We start from the raw sequence: 20,909 nt of genomic DNA on the forward strand, positions 1-20,909 counted from the left end.
AAAGGCAAGATTTCAGGTTTCCGGGGGAGGACGTGTGAACCCAAGCCTGTCACCACCGAGCCCCCGTTAAGCAGGCTTGACCTGGCCGGCTGGCCAGCACACCTCCCACTGCTCCCATTTCTGCCGGAAACGCTTTCTTTAGCAACCACTTTCAAGTGTCCCCCTGGGGTTACTAGTCCAATTTAATCTGACCTCCAGCCCCACCTCTGTCGCACCAACTCCAGCAAATCCCTGGGGCTGGCACTTAAGACAAGTTTTGTGGTACAGACGATGGTATTACACAGAATTTCCACTTCCTTCCCCAGCCACCTTGTCCATTTCCCCAGCCTCATGAGTGTGAGGCACCAGGAGAGAAAATAAATAATGAAGACAGAGGCAGGAATGAAGTTATTGGCAAGGGAGTAAGATACAGTTCGTGGGAGGTAGGGGAGCTGCCTGTTGGGGAGCCCGCGGGGGAGAGGGTCCCAGAGGGCCTGTGAGAGAGCTCTCTCCAAAGAGACGTGTAGGGGCACCTGGATGGTGCAGTCGGTTAAGTGCCCGACTCTTGATTTTGGTTCAGGTCATGATCTCAGGGTGATGGGATCGAGCCTCACACTGGGCTCCGTGCTCAGCGGGGCATCTGCTTTTCCCTCTCCCTCTGTCCCTCCCCCTGCTTGTGCTCTCTCTCCCTCCCTCTCTCGCTCTCTCAAACAAATAAATAAAATAAATCTTTTTTAAAAAAGAGAGAGGTCTTGGTTTGAATCCTGGCTCCACCATCTTGGGTGAATCCCCACCTTTTATTGAGCCTTATTTTTCTCAACTGTAAAATAATAATTTCATAATAATTTTTTTTTGGAACATTCAATGAGTGTACGTGATACCCCCGGCTATGGATGGGTCTGACACATGGGAGGGATTCAACACACATTCATCGCCTTTGCTTCCCCGCCCCAGAGATCTCTCCATATGAGGCACACAGCTCTTGTCTCTTTTGAGTAGCTCAGTCTAGTTGGGAAGGCAAACGGCGAAGAGTGGTGTCTCTGAAAGTCCCTATGACTGGTGATCTTCTGGGTATAGAACTTAAGGCTCTGTGAGCTAAACTTTCTGGACGGTGATTTGTCATCTTGCATCAACGAATCTGATTTAGGGAAAGGCTGAGAAATTCAGACAAAGCTTTATGCACAAAGATGTTCATTCCAACATTGTATAGTTTAGGCTGACTCTTTTTTTTGAAGATTTTATTTATTTATTTGAGAGAGAGACAGAGATAGCTACAGAGAGCATGAGCGGGGATGAGAGGGAGAAGCAGGCTCCCTGCTGAGCAGGGAGCCCCACGTGGGACTCGATCCCAGGACCCTGAGATCATGACCTGAGCCCAAGACAGATGCTTAACCAACTGAGCCACCCAGATGCCCCGCTGACTCTTGAAAGAATCAATAAGGGCGCCTGGGTGGCTCAGTTGGTTAAGCGACTGCCTTCGGCTCAGGTCATGATCCTGGAGTCCCGGGATCGAGTCCCGCATCGGGCTCCCTGCTCGGCAGGGAGTCTGCTTCTACCTCTGACCCTCCCCCCTCTCATGTGCTCTCTCTCTCATTCTCTCTCTCTCAAATAAATAAATAAAATCTTAAAAAAAAAAAAAGAAAGAATCAATAAGAGGGGCGCCTGGGTGGCTCAGTCGTTAAGTATCTGCCTTCGGCTCAGGTCATGATCCCAGGGTCCTGGGATCGAGCCCCGCATCGGGCTCCCTGCTCCGCAGGAAGTCTGCTTCTCCCTCTCCCACTCCCCCTGCTTGTGTTCCCTCTCTCACCGTCTCTCTCTCTGTCAAATAAATAAAATCTTTAAAAAAAAAAAAAGGAATCAATAAGAACATTCACATGGCAATAAACCAAATATATGATGTCAGGTATGCAGTGACGTTCCCCTCTCGCTAGTCCCTGAGCTTCTAGTAGTTCTCCCAGGAGGCAACTAATATTACCAATTTTGTCATGGTAATCTGTAACAGTGAAAAATGAGAAACAATCGAAATATTCCACAGATAAACAAATTATGGGCTGTCCATACAGAAGGATACTCTGCAGTCTCCACACCGTTACCACACCGTTCTTCTGTTACTTAACTGTGTGTTTCCTCTGGCCCAGGCCCTCCACATAGGCTGTTCCCTCTGCCTGGAACCCCACCTCCCCACCTTCCCAATGGAGTCCTTCTCAATCTTCAAACTCTCCCAGCCTTCCCACTCCCACTGCCAAGGGGAGCCCCCACATTCCTCATAGCTCCTTGGATCTCTCTCTATGGGCTCCTCTTTTCAGGGTGTGATTATATATGGATGGGGCCATCTGATGAGTGTCTGTTTCAGATTGTCCTCTCCTGGGGGTGGGGTCACTCTGCCCGCCCAGCCGCCTCACTGTAGAGCCTCACACATGGAGACACCTGGAGAGCTGCTGAATGGATGAATGGTCTAAGTTAAGCAGAAGACACGGGATACAGAGCTCATATACAGCGCGATCCCAATTTTATTGCTTTAAATAAAATTTTATTTAAATTTATATATCCCTACATAAATGAAGGAAGTACAGAGAGAAAGCACAGCAAGGCACTGCCGATTGTTGTCGAGGGTAACGGGATTGTGATGACTTTTCCTCCTTTTCACTTCTCTACTTTCCATGTTTTCCACAATTGGCAAGTATTATTTTAGAATTAAAATAAATGAGGAAAGGGCGCCTGGGTGGCTCAGTCGTTAAGCGTCTGCCTTCGACTCAGGTCATGATCCCAGGGTCCTGGGATCGAGCCCTGCATCGGGCTCCCTGCTCAGCGGGAAGCCTGCTTCTCCCTCTCCCACTCCCCCTGCTTGTGTTCTGCTCTCGCTGTCTCTCTCTGTCAAATAAATAAATAAAATCTTTAAAAAAATAAAATAAAATAAAATAAATAAATGAGGAAGAGTGGCTTTAAAGAAACACCTTCCGGGGGAGCGTAGGGTTTGGGGCCCCCATGGAGAAAGCCCATGCCACTTCTGCCCAGGTCAGAGCTCCCAGGCCTGTGGTCAGAGGCTGGAATGTGTGGCTGGCTGGCTGGCTGTCTGGAGGTCGGGCCCTGGAGAAAGCGCAGGGCTCAAGACAGCAGGGAGGAGGAGGCAAGTCAAGGCCTGGGGCCTGAGATTCCTAGACTCTGCAAGATGTCTTTTTTTTCCTCCATGATTTATTTCCTTTATTAAATATTAAATGCATGCATCAAAGTACAGTATGTTTAAGGTATAGAGAATAATAAAACATTCCCCGAGTCCATTGCTCAGATTAAGACACAGAACACCACAAATACATTGGAAGCATTCCCTGCAGGGGTCTTAAGTGGCCAGTCAGGACTCTGCCGATGGGTCAGAAGAGGAAGTCCTTTGAGGCAAGGCCTGAAATGCCTCGTAAACTCATTTATCCTCTTAGGCATGAGATACCTGGTGGCCTCTGGCTGCTAAAACTTATTGTATATCTACATCTACCCACGATAAGGCTGCCTCAGCTAAGGAAAGCACCTGGTTTCTTTGCTTTGGGCTCGAATTACATCAGCTAAATCATCCATTCATTCCTGCACTTTCCAGACATGTATGGATGAGCTTTGTGCACCAACTGGGCACCCCAGCAGTTCCACATCCCTAGTGTTGGAGGCAGGTGACTTTAAGAGAGTCGTGAGTGCTTGGAGAGGAGGCAGCACTGAGGAGGGTGGGGGGGTCTAACCCAGAAGGAACGGTCTGGGGAGGCTTCCTGGGACAGGTCCTGTCTGAGCCAAGTCATGCAAGTAGGTAAGTTAGACTTCTTTGATTGTAAGCAAGAGAAATCTAGTCTGACTGACTAAGCAAAAGAGGAACTCACTGGAAGGTGTGTTTGGGGCTGTAATTAAAAACCCAAATCAGGAACGTCTGGGTGGTTCAGTTGGTTAAGCATCCGCCTTCAGCTCAGGTCATGATCCCAGGGTCCTGGGATGGAGTCTTATACGGGGCTCCTTGCTCCTTGCTCAGTGGGGAGTCTGCTTCTCCCTCTGCCTGCCACTCCCCTGCTTGTGCTCACTCTCTCTTATAAATAAAATCTTTAAAAAAAAAAAAAAACACCCAAATCACAATGGCTATAACGAGAATTATTGTGTCCTATAAGAAGTTTGGAGATCCCAGGATTGGTTGACTCCTTGGCTTAATAAGGTCATTATGATCCAGGTTCTCGCCATCTTTTCACTCTGCAGTCTTTGGCAAACTGGCTTTGGCCTTTAGGGCTTTAGGTTCCCTCATGGCCGAAAGATGGTGCGTGGGCACCAGGCATTTCGTTCTCACCCAACCACACTCAGAGGCAGGAAGAGAGAACATCCCTTCCTTGTGTCCCTCTTCAAAAGAAGGAAGAGTATTGCCCTGCCCCCAAGTCCTTCAGTTGACTTTCTTTGTGTCTCATTGATCAGAATGGAGTCACATGCTCCTATCTAAACCAATCACTGACAATGGAGTAGCTTAATAGAGACTGGCTCCCTCCCACTTCTGGGGAAGGAGTCTAGCTCCTCTAGGGCGTACGGCTACCTGGTAGCTGAATGAAATCTGGATCTTGATAGCCAAGAAGCGGGGTGTTACTACAGATAAAGGGCTGGTATCCAAAATCTATAAATAACTTCTCAAACTCAACACCCAAAAAACAAATAATCAAGTCAAAAAGTGGGCAGAAGAGATGAACAGACACTTCTCTGAAGAAGACATACAAATGGCTAACAGACACATGAAAAAATGTTCATCATCATTAGCCATCAGGGAAATCCAAATCAAAACCACACTGAGATACCACCTTACACCAGTTAGAATGGCAAAAATGGACAGGGAAAGAAAGAACAAATGTTGGAGAGGTTGTGGAGAAAGGGGAACCCTCTTACACTGTTGGTGGGAATGCAAGTTGGTACAGCCACTTTGGAAAACAGTGTGGAGGTGCCTCAAAAATTTAAAAATAGAGCTACCCTATGACCCAGCAATTGCACTCCTGGGTATTTACCCCAAAGACACAGATGTAGTGAAAAGAAGGGCCATATGCACCCCAATGTTCATAGCAGCAATGTCCGCAATAGCCAAACTGTGGAAAGAGCCGAGATGCCCTTCAACAGATGAATGGATAAAGAAGATGTGGTCCATATATACAATGGAATATTACTCAGCCGTCAGAAAAGATGAATACCCAACTTTTACATCAACATGGATGGGACTGGAGGAGATTATGCTAAGTGAAATAAGTCAAGCAGAGAAAGTCAATTATCATATGGTTTCACTTATTTATGGAACATAAGGAATAACATGGAGGACATTAAGAGAAGGAAGGGAAAAATGGGGGGGTATTGGAGGGAGAGATGAACCATGAGAGACTATGGACCTGAGAAACAAGCAGGGTTTTGGAGGGGAGAGGGGAGGGGGGATTGGTTAGCCCGGTGATGGGTATTAAGGAGGGCACGTACTGCATGGAGCACTGGGTGTTATACGAAAACAGTGGATCATGGATCACTACATCAAAAACTAATGATGTATTGTATGGTGACTAACATAACATAATAAAATTTAAATAAATAAATAACAACAACAACAACAACAACAACAACAAAGAAGCGGGGTGTTAGGTGGGCCGCTGCAGAAAGACCCAAAGAAGAAGCTGAACAACCCCAGGTCTGGGCAGGGCAAGAACCAGGGTGGCTCTGGGGGTCTTGGTGGAAAGAACCATTAGGCAGTGTCCTCAGGATGGCCCCACCAGGGTGATGCAGCTCAAGCCGTGCTCAGCTGGAGGGACCTCACATCAGAGAGGATTCTTACTTGCAAGCAACAGACACACCAGCCTTGACTAATTTAAATAAAAAGCAGATCTATTTACAGGTAACTCACAGAATCTCCCAAAGGGTTGGGAGCTCCACAGACAGGAGCGATGCCCCAAACAAAGACAAAGACACTTCCAGCTCGTACGTCCAATGTTCCCCGTCACAGTCACCGCCCACCCTGGCTCTGCCACCATCCTTGTAAGCATTGCTCCCAGCTTAATCGCACCATTAAGTCCTAGTTCAAAGTCTGGGTTACAGGCCTTGCCCAGTCTTCCAGGAAGAATGAGAAAGTGAGGGCTTGACCTTTTCTTTTTTTTTTTTTCTTAAAGATTTTATTTATTTATTCATGAGAGATAGAGAGAGAGAGAGGCAGAGGCAGGGGGAAAAGCAGGCTCCCCACGGAGCAGGGAGCCCGATGCGGGACTCGATCCCAGGACCCTGGGACCATGACCTGAGCTGAAGGCAGACGCTTAACTGACTGAGCCACCCAGGCGTCCCGGGCTTGACCTTTTCAGCTTCCACAGGGAGGGAAGGACTCATGTACCTAAACTGGGAGATCTCGCAAATACAGGAAGGGGGTTTAGCAGCTGGGTGGCCAAGAGGAGTGACGCATGTCCACAACACACTCTCCTGGAGGCATCTGGGGAAGACTGTGAGCTCGTGGAAGCCAGGAACTGGCTTCTTTTGTCCCCAGAGAAACTGGGTCTTTTGTCCCCAGAGCCCTCCTGGCACAGTGTCCGGCCCAGAAGAAGGGGAGGGGCGAATGTTTGCTGAGCGAATGCAGCTCTGTGAGCTGGGGAGTGACACAGTGGACGTCATCAGAGGGGCCGAGAGCCCCAGCAGTCCAGCGGGCGGTGAGGAGGACTTGGGCAGGGGCCCGGCGGGCAGTGGGCACTGGAAACCTGTGTTTGCAAACATGCAAATGTCTCATGCGACTGGGGTAGTTTGATTTCCCACCAAATGGAAGGCCTGCTTCATTCTGTCTTCTTTCTCCTCAAACTCCCACCCTCCTCCCTACTTTTGCTCCCAGCTAATGACCCCCTTTTACTTCAGGGAGACAAGAAGGCTGGGGTGGGGGGCAACTCCGTCATCTTGTCATTTGCATAGACCTCGGGTCCCTCCCCTTGCCGCGGGAGGGTGTTCCTTCAGTGCTCTGGGCCTCCGGGCCTTTGGCCCTCCCACTCCTGCTGCTTGGGCTTCTTTCCCTCTCCCTCCTCCCAAATCACACCCACAAGCGTGCAAACAAGCTCTAGTCTCTTCCAGCTTTAAAAAGCAGACGACCTCCCAGGACTCCACGCCTCTCCGGGCGCTGCCCTGTGTTTCTGCCCCCTTCACAGCAAAGCTTCTGAGTGAGTGACCTCTGGGTGCTCATAGACACTGCTCCCCGACGCCAGCACCCCAGGATTCTTCCCTGGCTGGGTGAGGACGGGCTGGGCCACGTGACTGACTCTGACCCATGATACACAGGCAGGAGTGCTGCTTGAAACAAAATCCCGTGGTGACCACGGCCTCTGTCCCCTCTGTCGTGAGACAGCCAGGGTTCTGGGTGGAGGATGTGTTCTCCACCCAGATCCCTGAGCAAGAAACCAGCCTCTGCCGTGAGCCACCAAGACCCTGGGGCCGCTGGTTACATTTGCATGCCCTAACCTGTCCTGGCTGACCCAGTGCTGTCTCCCCATTCACTCTTCCTCCCCCTCTAGAATGCATTCTGCCCCCCTCGTTCTCCCAGAAATGAGCTTTCTGGCGTCCCCAGTTACCTCCATGTTGCCAGACAACTGCGCTTCATCCTCGCGGAGCTCTCCGAGCCCTCATCATGGCCAAGTCCACCTTCCTCCTTGAAATACTCTTGGCTTCCGCCACACCAGGCACCGTGGCTTTCCTTTGACATTGCTGGCCGTTCCTCCTCCTTTACATTCCAGAATTGTGTTGCTGGAGGCCTCCATCCTGGTTCCCCTCTCTTGACAGGTGACCTCATCCTTTCCCACGGATTTAAATACCATCTCTGCGCCCGTGACTCCCAAGTGTGCCTCTCACCTCCAGTTTGGTACATCCACCTGCCACCAGTTAAACAGCCCTGTAAGTCTCCACAGGCTTCGCTTGTCCTAAATTGCGTTCCTGTTGGCCCCTGAGCCTGCTTTCCCAGGCTCCTCCAGTCTCGCTGTAGCCTCATCCTCTGGAGCCATTCCATGTCCCTCCCAACCCCTACCCCTTATACTGGTCCACTTCTATGTCCTGCCACTTCTACATCCTAAACATTTCTCATTCTGTCCACTGCTCTCTGACTCCATGGCCCTGCGCCTCCTTTTGCCCCGCCATCCGTGCTCCAGTAGCAGTCCCTCAAATCCCATCATACTGCTCCCACTTCAGGCTCTTCCGTGGCTGCTCACCATACCCAGAATTAGGTCCAAACTATTCCACTGAGGCTTTCAAGTCACCACAAAGCCTGCCTCCTGCCTTTCTGACTGCATCTCCTGCCCTGCCCTTCTTCCCTCATCTATACTAAGTTTGGTCCTGTCCCAGGGCCTTTGCACCTGCTGTTCCCTCTGTTCTTTGGCTCCTTCCTTTCCTTTAGGTTTCAACTCAGGTGTCACTGCTCAGGGAGGCCCTTCATGAGCACACAAACTAATGTCAGTCCCCCCATTTGTCTCAGTCTTTTTTTTTTTTTTTAAGATTTTATTTATTTATTTGACAGGGAGAAAGAGTACAAGCAGGGGGAGTGGCAGGCAGAGGGAGAGGGAGAAACAGCCTCCCCGCTGAGCAAGGAGCCCGATGTGGGGCTCGATCCCAGGGCCCCAGGATCATGACTTGAGCCAAAGGCAGTCGCTTAACCCACTGAGCCACCCAGGTGCCCTCTCAGTCTTTTTTTTTTTTTTTAATTTTATTTATTTATTTGAGAGACAGAGATAGAGAGAGAGAGCTCGAGTGGGGAGGAGAGGAAGCAGGCTTCCCGTGAGCAGGGCGCCCAATGTGGAGCCTGATGTCAGGACCCTGGGATCATAACCTGAGTTGAAGGCAGAGGCTCCACGGACTAAACAACCCAAGCGCCCCTGTTTGTCTCAGTCTTAACCCCCTTGTTGTGTCCCCAATGTCTACTGCCGTTTGTCAGTCTGGTCTTGTCTGGTCCTTTGGCTTAATCATCTCCCTGCTGGAACGCGTAGGCCCCGTGAGAGAAGGAGCTGGATCCTACCATTGCAGCACCAAGCACAGAGCGAACTTGCATGAATGAAGGAGTCAGGGGACAGGTTCAGAATGGGGTGACCAGGTGACCGATACCCCAGGTGTGAGTTCTGAACGCCTTTTGCAGACAACATGGAAAGGGTGCTATTCCAGGAACTAGGAACAAGGGCTCCTGGAAGAGAGTTCTGCACCTGCTTCTCACAGGCTGGGTCCTATCTCCTGTTTTCTGTCAGCCAATGCCAGGGCCTTTGGGATTTGGTAGATCCCCACCCCTACCCTCTCTCCCTCACAACCCCTCAGCGACCCCCAGGCAGGCAGTAGACACTTGCCCCTGGGGACTGTCCCATGGCCACAGAGGTTCACCTGCCCCACCAAACACACCTAAGATACCACTCCAGTTTCAGTGAGCCTGTCTAGGTGCAGGTGGGTCCACAGTTTGCTGTGATTCTGGGGGAGGGACAGTAGGCTCCAGGGTTTGGAGGGAGGAGGCAGGATGCAGAGCCTTCCCTAAACCTCCTGGGAAGGACTGGCTCTCAGAAGCCCACAGCCCTCAGCCTTGCGCTGCCACAGCCCAGATTCTGGGGCCCCCAAACCGAGGAGCAAATTTGAGTAACATGGAACACGTTTTATGAGCCCCAGAGGGGCCTCCCAAGGTGAAGGTAGAGCCCAAATACCTGGGGCATTCTGCAGAGAGCTGGCAACTCCAGATGGAGACGGATGGACTGGGAGGAAGGGCAAAGTAGAGAGGTCAAGACCCCATCCCCACCTGCGGTGCCCTGGGGGCAGCCAAGGCCTGACAGGGAAGGAACTTGAACCTGGGTCTGAGCCCTGACTCAGTGTCTGATCTGTCAGGTCCCTCTGCCAGGCCTCTGGGGTCTGGAAGCACCAGGGTAGGGTGGGGTGAAAGCCAGGGTGCACCGGGGTTGCGGAGAGCACTGAGGGGGTGAGCAATAACTCCTTTGATAACAGTACCAGTAACACAATCACCACCCTTGGCGAAGGCTCTTCTTCAGCGCACCCTGGGCTACAGTTCAAGGGCACAGCCTCACCGAGGGCTTCCAACACCCAGGAAGGCAGGTGCTCGGCCTCCCAGTTCCTGGACTAAAAAACTGAGGCCTTGGAGGTTTAGTGACCTGCCCAGGTTGCCCAGCTGACATGTGCTCCCGGTGGGGCTGGTCCCAAAGCCAGGCAGTACCGGGGTATAGAGCTGCTCGCGCCAGCCTCCGGCCTCCCACCCCCCAGAGGGCACCCCGCAGCGAGGAGGTGGCAGATGCGGCTAGGCAAAGCTGGGGAGCCTGAGGTTGCTCCAGTGAGGCCCCCTGAGAGCTCGGCAGCCCAGTTAGCACGGCATCCCGGCCAGGCCTGTGCAGGGGGCTCGCCACGGCACGTAAAAGCCAAGGACTGTTCCAGTAAGGGGCCACTTGCTTCCCAGCTGAGAGTGACCCTGGAGTGGGTACGTAATTGAGCGTGTCGGGAGGAGAGCAGGAGCTAAAGGCAAAGCCAGAGTGAGTGCCGAGATAAGACGGGGATGTCACAGACCCAGGCCCCCTTTCTGGGCTGGAGTTCAGGGATGCTGCAGGAGGAAAGGGCCCAGGCTGCCAGCCCCCTTGGTGGCCTCCAGAGACAAACACGAGCTTGCACACGCATGTGCATGTACTCCGTTACTGCATACACATGCATACGTGGCCATGTCTACACACACGGCTAAACACACAGTAGCACACGCGTGCACAGAGATGTCCTCCGATCCGTGCACACACACGTACACACGTGCGCACCCAGGCCCCGTGTAGGCCGGGCCTGCCTCCCGGGCTGCAGGCAGTAGACCTAAGGCGTGGGTGTCTAGAGAACACTCATGCTTCATGCCTGCCTGTGTGTCCCATCCCCTTCCTGGGCCCAGAGAGTTTGGTTTTTGGAAGGATGGCACAGTCTTGGCCTCAGATAGGGTGACTGACTTGTCCTGGTTTGTTTGGGACTTACCAGTTTTAGCCCCGAAAGTCCCAAGTCCTGGGAAAGCCCTGAGTCCTAGGCAAAGCTGTGTTGGTCGCCTGCCCCTTGGACAGGCCTGGTGTGTAACTTCCCTTGCAGAGCTCTCCCCACCATCTGTCCCCCTATGATGGCCCAGGGGCCCGCGAGAGAGAGCCATGGCCGAGGGTGCTCTTACCGGAGGCCTTGGTACTAACAAGAACTGCTATGTTTATTGAGCACCTACTATGTTCCAGGCACCGTTCTAGGCCCCAGGGGCTCAGCAGGGAATGCACCAGACAAAAGCACTGTCCTCATGGAGTTGACACTCAGTGGGAGGGGACAGAAAAGGAACAAGATAAATAAATAAATGAAATAATTTATTAGAAGAGGATGACCATTAAGCGGAAAAGTAAAACAGGGATGGGCTTCTTCCCTATTTTAAATAGGCTGCTCGGGAAGGCCTGGCTGAGAAGGTGATCCTGGGAGAGACCCGAACTCTGGGGTGAGGGCAAGGGCCTTGCAGGTATCCTGGGCAGTGCTCTAGGAGGAGGGAGCAGCCAAAGGCTGGTGGCAGGACATGCCCAGCATGTGAAAAAGAGCAAGAAGAGGCTGGGGTAGGGAGGAGAGGCTGTGGCCAGGGCCCCAGTAAAGACTGGAGGGTCTTGGGGCGCCTGGGTGGCTCAGTCGTTAAGCGTCTGCCTTCGGCTCAGGTCATGATCCCAGGGTCCTGCGATCGAGCCCCACATCAGGCTCCCTGCTCAGCAGGAAGCCTGCTTTTCCCTCTCCCACTCCCCCCGCTTGTGTTCCCTCTCTCGCTGTGTCTCTCTCTGTCAAATAAATAAATAAAATCTTTAAAAAAAAAAAGACTGGAGGGTCTTACTGAGCACGATGGGGCCGAGGAGGGTTTGAGCAGAGGGGTCATGTGCTCTGACTCAGACTTGTGCTGCTGTGTTAGCCGACATGTAGGGGCAAGGGTGGGAGCCCGGGGACCCCTCGGGAGACTGTGGCAATAGGCCAGGTGAGAGATGATGGGGGCCCTGGCTGGGCTGGTGGCTGGGAGACATGGGTGGATTCTGGGTACATTGTGAAGGTGAGCGCACAGGACTCCTGGCAGACTGGGTATGAGGTGAGAGAGAGGAGTTGGCATGACTCTGAGGTTCTTGCCTGAGCAGCCAGAATGAAGACACTGCCTTCACCTGAAGCGGAGAAGATGCGAAGATGCTTGCGGAGGAGTTGGGGGGGGGGGTGGAGGAGCTGCAGCTCACCTTCGGACAGACTGCATTTGAAGGATGGAGATCTAGAGGGGCGAGTGGATCACAGGCATCTGCAGCGGGGGCCGAGGAGGGAAGCCCAGCCTCTCTGGGCTAGCTTCCTTGTCTCCAGGGCTGGGCCAGGCTGGGGTGGGGGGACACTTCAGAAAGTGGTGTGTGCTTGGGTGTGGCCTGGAGGGACCCTGCCAAGTGGCCTGGGGCGCCAGGAGCTCTGTGAGCTCAGCCAGCCTGGCCCGAGGCTGTTCTCTGACTGGCCGAGCCATTTGGTTAGCATCGATTGGCTCAGAGAAAAGCATCTGGCAAGGCTGGGGCGGGGGGGGGGGGGGGGCGGGGCCTGGGGGGGGGGGGGCTGCAGAGCCAGAAGGATTGGCCACATGACTGACAAGACTCTGAGGCTCAGAGAGCCCCACGGACTTGCCTGGGGGCTTTCAGGGGATTCCAAGCCATGGGACTGTCCCTGCACAGGTGTAGGGAGAGGTGGTCAGGGGGAGGGCTGAGACCGTGGGGCCGGAGAGGGCTGAGCGTCCGTCCGTCTGATGATGAGCCGATGAGGCTGGCCTGCCTGCCCCTGGCAACTTGGAGCTCCTGGATTTGAAGTCAGGGGTGAGGCCTGTTCCACCACCCTCTTCACCAGCTGTGTGGCCTCAGCCAGCCTCTCTCCCCTCCTCCCCCCCCCCCCCCCTGTGCCTCATTTCGTCTTGGATGGTGTGGTGGTGTGAGGGTTCCGTTAAAGAATCTGGTCCGTGATTAGGACTGGGTCCTCTTCCTTGGTTAGCTCCATCCTGCTCCCAGGGTGGGCAAGCTGCAGGACCCCTGCCACTCTGGCCATCTGGCCTGGGACTGGAGCAGAGGTCCTGCCAGTGCTGGTTCCCCTGGGGACCTCTCTGGCCTCCCCAGGCCTGGGTGTCCCCAGCCTCGCAGAGCTGGTGTTACAGCTTCTTAGGGAGCTCTGGCTACTTAGAGGCTGAGAGAAGAGAAGGTCTGGGATAAGACGGGGGGCACACGGCCCGTTTCCCCACCTCAGTGCCTTTGCATATCCTGTGCCTTCTGCCTGTTATGCCCTTCCCACCCATCCCGCCAGGTCCAGCCCCACAGGCCCATTCATAAGCACATCTGGGGTTGCTGAGTAAACTGGGTGAGGTCTACTCGCCCCCTCCCCCACAGGTTCCTGCCCAGCAGGTGCAGGGTTTTGGGATTTGCGGGAAGGAGGACATGGAAACAACACAGTCTCTACTGTGTATTCTCTATGCTAGCAGGGGAGCAGAAGCAGAGGAGGCGGCACGGGGCGGCAGGGACCTTCCCTGAGCTTCCCCTTACACACACACCCTTAGGTGCCTACTCTGGGCCCCGGCACCTGGCCAGACTGCCTAGGATTGGGGGCCCCCCATCTGCTAATGAACCCATGAGGGCTTGCGAAGTTCATCACCGGACTCCTCCCTGCCCTAGCACATTGGACACTCCAAGACTCAGGGCAAGTATTGAATGGAGGAAGGAAGGAATGAGGCTGCGGAGCCTCAGGTGAGCTCAGATGTGTGGGAGGCCAGGAGGCTTGGGAGTAGCCGAGCAGTCAGGTGCATGCCCCTGGAGGAGAGGAGGAGGAGAGCCTGAGGAAAGGGGGATGAGGCCCAGCCTTACTTTCTTCAGCCCCCTCAGGCAGATCAACGCCCGCCCCACGCAGGAGAGGGCTGAGGAGGCGGATGGGAGGGGGTGCAAGTCTCCTCCACAGAGCCCGGCTGCTAATTTGCAATCTTAAGGTGCTCGGCAAAGGCATCTGCCTCATTGTTGGTACGTTCATCAGGCCATCAGTGGGGTTGGGGCCCCCACTGGCACACGGAGGGGGCACAGGAGGAAGAGCTGCAGCAACCAAGCGCCAGCCTTCCTGGGAAGAAACCCGGCAAGGTGACAATCCAGGACCAGCACACCCATTGGCTTGAGCACGGGTGCCAAGGGCGGAGGAGTTTGGCTGCGAGGGCTGGTCCAGGGCCTTGGAGATGGGACCAGCTTCTAGGGTGGAGAAGCAGATTCAGCGGAGACCCACTCCAGTGCCCAGTGGAAGGAGGCCAAGGTAGTGCAAGGGCAGCTTCCCTGGCCTGGATCCCTGGCATCTGGGCGGCACTGAAGGATGGAGAGCAGCTCTTAGCGGTTGGCTGGGGTCCCTGCCTCCTTTGGGGCCCCTCTCGTAGGAAGGACATGGGGGGTTCCTTCCTGGGTCCTGCCTTTACCCCACACACCCGCCAAAGTGTGTTCACAAGCTGGCTGCTCAGCCCATGCCTAGATTTTTGGGCATTTGTTTTTTTCATCCAAGCTGGGGTCTCTGCCTGGTTTCCCTGTGCTCCGACATTCCCTGGCGCACCTGTCTAAGGGAGGTTATGGCTCTCCTTGGGGCCCCCAGCTTCCCTGGGAACACTTCTGAGAAGCCCAGCCCCAGGGCCTCATGGAGACATAGGCCACAACAGCAGGAGGAAGGGTTGTCTGCCTCCATCCAGGTCAGGGGGGCAGGAGAACACCCCCACCACACGGTAATGCTGAGGATCAAAGGAGAGCAAGCAGAAGCACTTTGTAAACTTCATAAGCTGCACAAATGTCGAGTGGTATTAGTGCTGAGCCTGCCACAGCTTACCCCTGCCCCCATGGTCGGTGTCTCTCTGCTGCCAGACATAAGGGCAGGAAAAGCCTTTTTCTTTGCGGCATCGCCCCCCCCACCGGGTCTGGTGTGGCACTGTGTGTCCCACAAGCACCAGTTTGTGACCGTGGCCTGGTCCCCTTCAGCACAGTGAGTACCGTGAACGCCCTTGAGCTGGGAGGGGTCCCCTGGGCCCCCCCCAATGGCAAGGTGGGGGCCGCTTCTCTGGGGCAAGGTTCCTGGGAGACAGCAGCCTGGGCAGGGGTGAGGAGTGCCAGCGAGAGAGGGGAAAGGGGTGTCAGTCTCTGTGGAAGCTGCAGCCAATGTGGGTTGGGTCCTCCTCCCACCCCTGGCTTTCAGAGGCTCAAGGCACCTGGCAGGCTCCCGGAGAGTCAGCTGGGGCTTGGGGTTCAGGCTCCCGGCCCCTCACACTCTTGCTTCCCCCCTGCACAGCTGGGAGCCCCTGCCAGACTGAGGTGGGCAGTGGGGGCCTGGAGGTCAGACCCGAGCCTCCAAGTGGGGCACGCTGGTAAAGCGATCGTGTCCTACCCGTGTTACAGGGAGGGAAACTGAGGCTTAGCCTGCAGGCTGTCCAGCGGTCGCGATGACTGAAGACACTGCAGGAACCACCTAGAGCGTGGCCCGGCCCGGAAAGGGTCCTCACAGCTGCACAGCCGCCGCCGCCACCGAGGTCATAATTGCTCTGAAATCGCAACCGAACCCAATTATGCAAAAACAAAGTTATATGCGATGATTTTTATGTTGGAAACGTTCGGTGGAAGCCGGGTGATTACAGGGGGACGGGAAGCAGCTGCCGCTCTCTGCGAGCCCGTAACTCCCAACAGCTGGGAGCTGTCACTTATTTACGATGCCGTTTCTGCCAGGAATGAGGGGTGGCAGTGGTGGCTAGGCCTGCCCGAGACAGGCCAGGAGGCTAGGCCAGCAGCAGGCCTGGGAGCCTGGCCTAGTGGCCCGCATGAGGCCGGGAGCAGGCCAGTCCGAGTGGCCGGGAGTCTTGGTTCTCTCCACCTGCTTTGGGCAGAGCCAACAGCAGGAATCAGCTGAGCTGCCCCAGGCCCCGGCCTCCCCCGAGAGGCCCAGCTGGCCAAGCTGGAAGGGGCGGGCAAGAGGCCAAGCCCAGGCAGGGACGAGATGGCTGCCTGGCCATGCAGGGTGGGGGTCTACCGGCCTGGAGCCTGTCCTCGCTCGCCGGCGCGCCTGCCGGGCAGCCTGGGGCAGCTGCGACCCTGGAAAAAGGCAGGTAATGATGATCGTCTATAATGAGGACGCTCCGATAATGAGCACGGGGCTATTATCCGACCACAGGCTGGACACATCCGAAAATAAATTATTTTAGGGATCCATTAACGAATGCCTAATTAATGCCCAATTAGAGGGAAGCTACAGAGGAAATGCTCCGGACAGTTGAGAGGCAAAAGGCCTGATTTGCCACCACGGCCGGGAAGCACACAGCCTGGGAGTGAGGTGCGGGGATGGGAGGGGCCGGAAGATGGACCCAATGGGGGGGGGGCAAGCCAGGCAGCCCTGGTGTCTCCCCCAGTCCTTCACACATATGTCCCCTTAGCACATCCTCGCAGCTCCGCAAGGAACAACTACTACTATTTAGAAATGAAGAAACTGAGGCACAGAGAGCTGTCACATATTTGAGGACACAAAAGGCACCATAAATGAGACATCTTTTGACCTGAACTTTGGTGTCTTGCATGCATGCTTTGTTATTAAAATACATAAAAAGGGGCGCCTGGGTGGCTCGGTCGTTAAGCGTCTGCCTTCGGCTCAGGTCATGGTCCCGGGGTCCTGGGATCGAGCCCCGCATCGGGCTCCCTGCTCAGCGGGAAGCCTGCTTCTCCCTCTCCCATTCCCCCGCTTGTGCTCCTGCTCTCGCTCTCTCTCTGTCAAATAAATAAAATCTTAAAAAAAAAAAAAAAAGAATACATAAAAAGACTCCTCAGGCCTCCATATATTGACTTTGTTAGACCAGGAGTCTGAAGCACTACCCGCTCATGTGCTGTTAAGGGAGTGGCAGAGCCGGGACGGGAACCAGAGGCTGGGCGCCCCGTCCACGGGCTGCGACGCCCACCCCAGCAGGGCGGGGCGAGCCTGGGGGCGGGGCTAGGGCTTAGGGGCGGGACTGAGGGTCCGGCGCGCGTCCCCGAACTCTCCTCGCCGCGGGGATGCGGGGAGACCCCTCCTAAGGGGCGGAGCGCCAGAGCGTGGTCTCAGGCCCGGTGAGGGCCCCGCTTGGGCCCGACCCCCGCCTTCCTCCCGGCAGGAGCCACCCCCAGGGGGCCGCCATCCCAGACCGCCGAGTTGCGCACAGCCCGGGACGGAGCCCGGCCGAGGGGGGAGGCGCGTCCCCCAGCCCCGCAGCCCGTGCGTCCCCGCCTCCCCTGGCCGAGCCTGACCTGGCTGTGCTCTCTCTCCCCCCCGCCCCCCGCCAGGGTGCTGTGTGGAACTGTTGCTGCTGCTGCTGGCCGGGGAGCTGTCCCTGGGCGGCGGCTGCCCGCGGGACTGCGTGTGCTACCCCGCACCCATGACGGTCAGCTGCCAGGCGCACAACTTCGCCGCCATCCCCGAGGGCATCCCGGAGGACAGCGAGCGCATCTTCCTGCAGAACAACCGCATCACCCTCCTCCAGCAGGGCCACTTCAGCCCCGCTATGGTCACCCTGTGGATCTACTCCAACAACATCACCTTCATCGACCCCGGCACCTTCGAGGGCTTCGTGCACCTGGAGGAGCTGGACCTTGGCGACAACCGGCAGCTGCGGACGCTGGCGCCGGAGACCTTCCAGGGCCTCGTGAGGCTGCACGCCCTCTACCTCTATAAGTGCGGGCTCAGCGCCCTGCCCGCAGGCATCTTCGGTGGCCTGCACAGCCTGCAGTACCTCTACCTGCAGGACAATCACATCGAGTACCTGCAGGACGACATCTTTGTGGACCTGGTCAACCTCAGCCACCTGTTCCTGCATGGCAACAAGCTGTGGAGCCTGGGCCAGGACACGTTCCGGGGGCTGGTGAACTTGGACCGGCTACTGCTGCACGAGAACCAGCTGCAGTGGGTCCACCACAAGGCGTTCCACGACCTCCGCAGGCTGACCACCCTCTTTCTCTTCAACAACAGTCTCTCCGAGCTGCAGGGCGACTGCCTGGCACCCCTGGGAGCCCTGGAGTTCCTCCGCCTCAACGGGAATGCTTGGGACTGCGGCTGCCGGGCGCACTCCCTGTGGGAATGGCTGCGGAGATTCCGGGGCTCCAGCTCCGCCGTCCCCTGCGCGTCCCCCGAGGCGCGGCAAGGCCAGGACCTGAAGCTGCTGAGGGCCGAGGACTTCCGGAACTGCACGGGGCCAGCCTCCCCGCACCAGATCAAGTCGCACACGCTCACCACCACCGACAGGGTCGCCCGCAAGGAGCACTACCCGCCCCGTGGCTCTGCCAGGGACAGGGGCCACCCGCATGGCCACCTGCCCGGCTCCCGCCCAGGCCACCGGAGGCCGGGCAAGAACTGCACCAGCCACAGGAATCGCAACCAGGTGTCCAAGGCGGGCGCCGGGAAGCAGGCCCACGAGCTGCAGGACTACGCCCCTGACTACCAGCACAAGTTCAGCTTTGACATCATGCCCACTGGGCGGCCCAAGAGGAAGGGCAAGTGTGCCCGCAGGACCCCCATCCGTGCCCCCAGCGGGGTGCAGCAGGCCTCCTCGGGCAGTTCCCTGGGAGCCTCCCTCCTGGCCTGGATACTGGGGCTGGTGGTCACTCTCCGCTGAGGACCTGGGGCGCCAGCACCCAGCACTGCCACGTGTCCACCAAGGAACAGAATCTCTTTTCTTTTTTTTAACAAGGGGAGCATCTGCTGGGTTTCAGGCAAGTTGGTAAGGTCTTCGGCTGCTGTCTGGGCCCTGCCCGGTGGATTATAAACCCAAAGTGTACAGCCCCAAAGTGGGAAGGGATTAGTGAGCACATCACACCCAGCTGTCCAGCCAGGCCCTGCCGAGCGCCCACGGACAGCATCCATCCAGCAAGGTGGTTAAAGCCCGCAAAATGAATCCTTCATTAGCAACAATGGGACAGTGCCCCACAGGAGCTGGGCTCTGTGGAATCCCAGTCATTGGAGAGGTCTGAAGGGCCCCCGCCATCCCTGGAGGAAGCAGGACTCAGAGGAGAAGAGCCGAGGCTCACCCAAGAGGCTGGGTGTCCCAGCTGTCTGGGAGCATGGAAGCAGGTGGTATTTTGGCTCTTGCCTGAGGCCACGGAGTCTACCTGCCCTCACTCCGACCCTCAACCCCTCCCTCGGGGGTAACGCCTCTCGTTCCTGATGTCTCAGGCAGCCCTGGCAGACCCAGGCCCAGCCGCTAGGCTCCAAGAACCAATTACCAAAGGAAAGATCATCAGAGGCTGAAATTCAGAACTGCATCAAGTGCAGTGAGATTCTCACAGGAGGTGCAGTTTTATAGCTACGTCCACTTATATATATACACACTCTCCACATATAGATACACACAACTGCCCAGGGCCCCGCCCCCCGCCCCCCCCAACTGTATGTCTTCTCATGTTTATAAACTATACGGAGAACTATGAACTAAGGATTGTATTGGTGATTTCTAGCAAGAAAAGAGTTACAGGGTTTTTGTCTAGAATCCCAACCTGGCAACAACAGTCCTCATTGTAACCTGTGCTTGCCAGGGCCTAGGGCAAAGGGTCAGTGGGAAGGGCCAGAGAGAAGAAGGGGAGGCGGCAAGAATCACTTCAGGGGACCAATCTTCTTCGATGTTCAGAGCATCACCTTGTTTTTATATGCAACGCAAGTCCAGCTGCCGCCCCAGAGCACCCCATCACCCCCACTGTACTAGGTGTTGTCAGGGCCAGAAGCGAGAAGCAGCTCATTGGACATCAGGGAGCCAGGCCCTGGGGACGAGCTTCACGGAGAAGGGGACGGAAGGGGCTCTGGGTCTTTTTTGCCAACGGGCAGGCAGCATCCACAGTGTCAGCCCAACAGGCTGGGCAGTGTCATCAGCCTAGCGTTTTTGCCAGCAATGGTCTGGACAGGCCAGGGAGACTCCGGGCATGAGCCCAGGCCTCCAGCATGGCTCAGCTGCTGAATTTTTCCTTGAGGCTCTTTGATGGCCGTCCCAGCAAGGGTCCTGTGTAGGCGGCAGGAGGGAAAGCATCAGGTGGCCTTAGCAGAAGGGGAACAAAGAGGGCATTTCAAGAACCATCTCAGGCACTTCTGCATTACGGAGGCCGCAGCCCTCCTGGCCCTTTGGAACACGCCCAGGGACGGGCAGAGGTGGGGGAGGGGGCCAGACTCAGGGGTCAGGAGTGGGGACGTGCCGGGCATGGAACAGGCAAGCCCAGCGAGGGGACAGTGGCTCCAGTCAAGGTTGGCCATGCTGCCGGCCAGGGCCCCGGCAGGCGCAATCTCCTCTGAGCTTTGCACAAACCTGAATTCCCCACCAGAGAGGATGTGTGTGAGGAGCAAGAAACACCGAATCCAATCAAGAGAGGAAAATAATAATAAAAAGATTTCTCTTGGACAAGAACCCTGTTTCTCATTTCCCAACCCTGCATTCCTGAAGTGGTGGCGGATCCCAGGCTTTTGTGGGGTGGGCGAGCCTGGCCGGGCACAGCACGTTTGTTGGTGGGAGGAGCCATATGGGGCAGGGGCACACTGACTCACTGGGATGCATGTGTGCACACGCGTGCGAACACACACACACACACACACACTTGTTCTCTGTGCTAGGATTCTTCCCTCAGCCTCACAGAACATGACTCACTTCCCGCAGCCTGGCTGTGCTGGGTCGACCCAATCTCTGCGGCTCTCCCTGGAGCAGGCTGGTCCTGGATCCTTCCTGGTCTGTTCCCAAGAGCCTCGCGCACAGCAGCTGAGCTGTGGATTCTTAGGGGGCTCAGGAGTGGCTGGAAGGGAGCTGCTGGTTCCTGGGGCCCAGAGGGGTTTCCAGGAGGCCAGGGACCCACCCAGACGGCAGCAGAGAGGGTCTGGAGGCTGCACCTGCTTCTCCTGCTTCAGAGAAGCGAGGCGGTTCTCCAGATAGAGAG

At 55.9% G+C, this 20,909-nt stretch overlaps 1 protein-coding gene across 1 annotated transcript in view; it reads left to right on the forward strand.

Moving 5' to 3' along the window:
* Positions 1-20,376, forward strand: part of RTN4RL1 (reticulon 4 receptor like 1) — a 70,065-nt gene extending 49,689 nt beyond the window's left edge. Inside the window, exon 2 of the mRNA XM_035027560.1 lies at positions 17,292-20,376. Within this exon, the coding sequence (XP_034883451.1) occupies positions 17,292-18,616 (1,325 nt within the window). The 3' untranslated portion in view covers positions 18,617-20,376. The remainder of the gene's footprint in view (positions 1-17,291) is intronic.
* Positions 20,377-20,909: the final 533 nt, after the last annotated feature.

Source organism: Mirounga leonina, unplaced genomic scaffold (genome assembly GCF_011800145.1).
Source record: "Mirounga leonina isolate KUSES-001 unplaced genomic scaffold, KU_Mleo_1.0 Mir_200, whole genome shotgun sequence".
In the NCBI taxonomy this organism is placed as follows: domain Eukaryota; kingdom Metazoa; phylum Chordata; class Mammalia; order Carnivora; family Phocidae; genus Mirounga; species Mirounga leonina.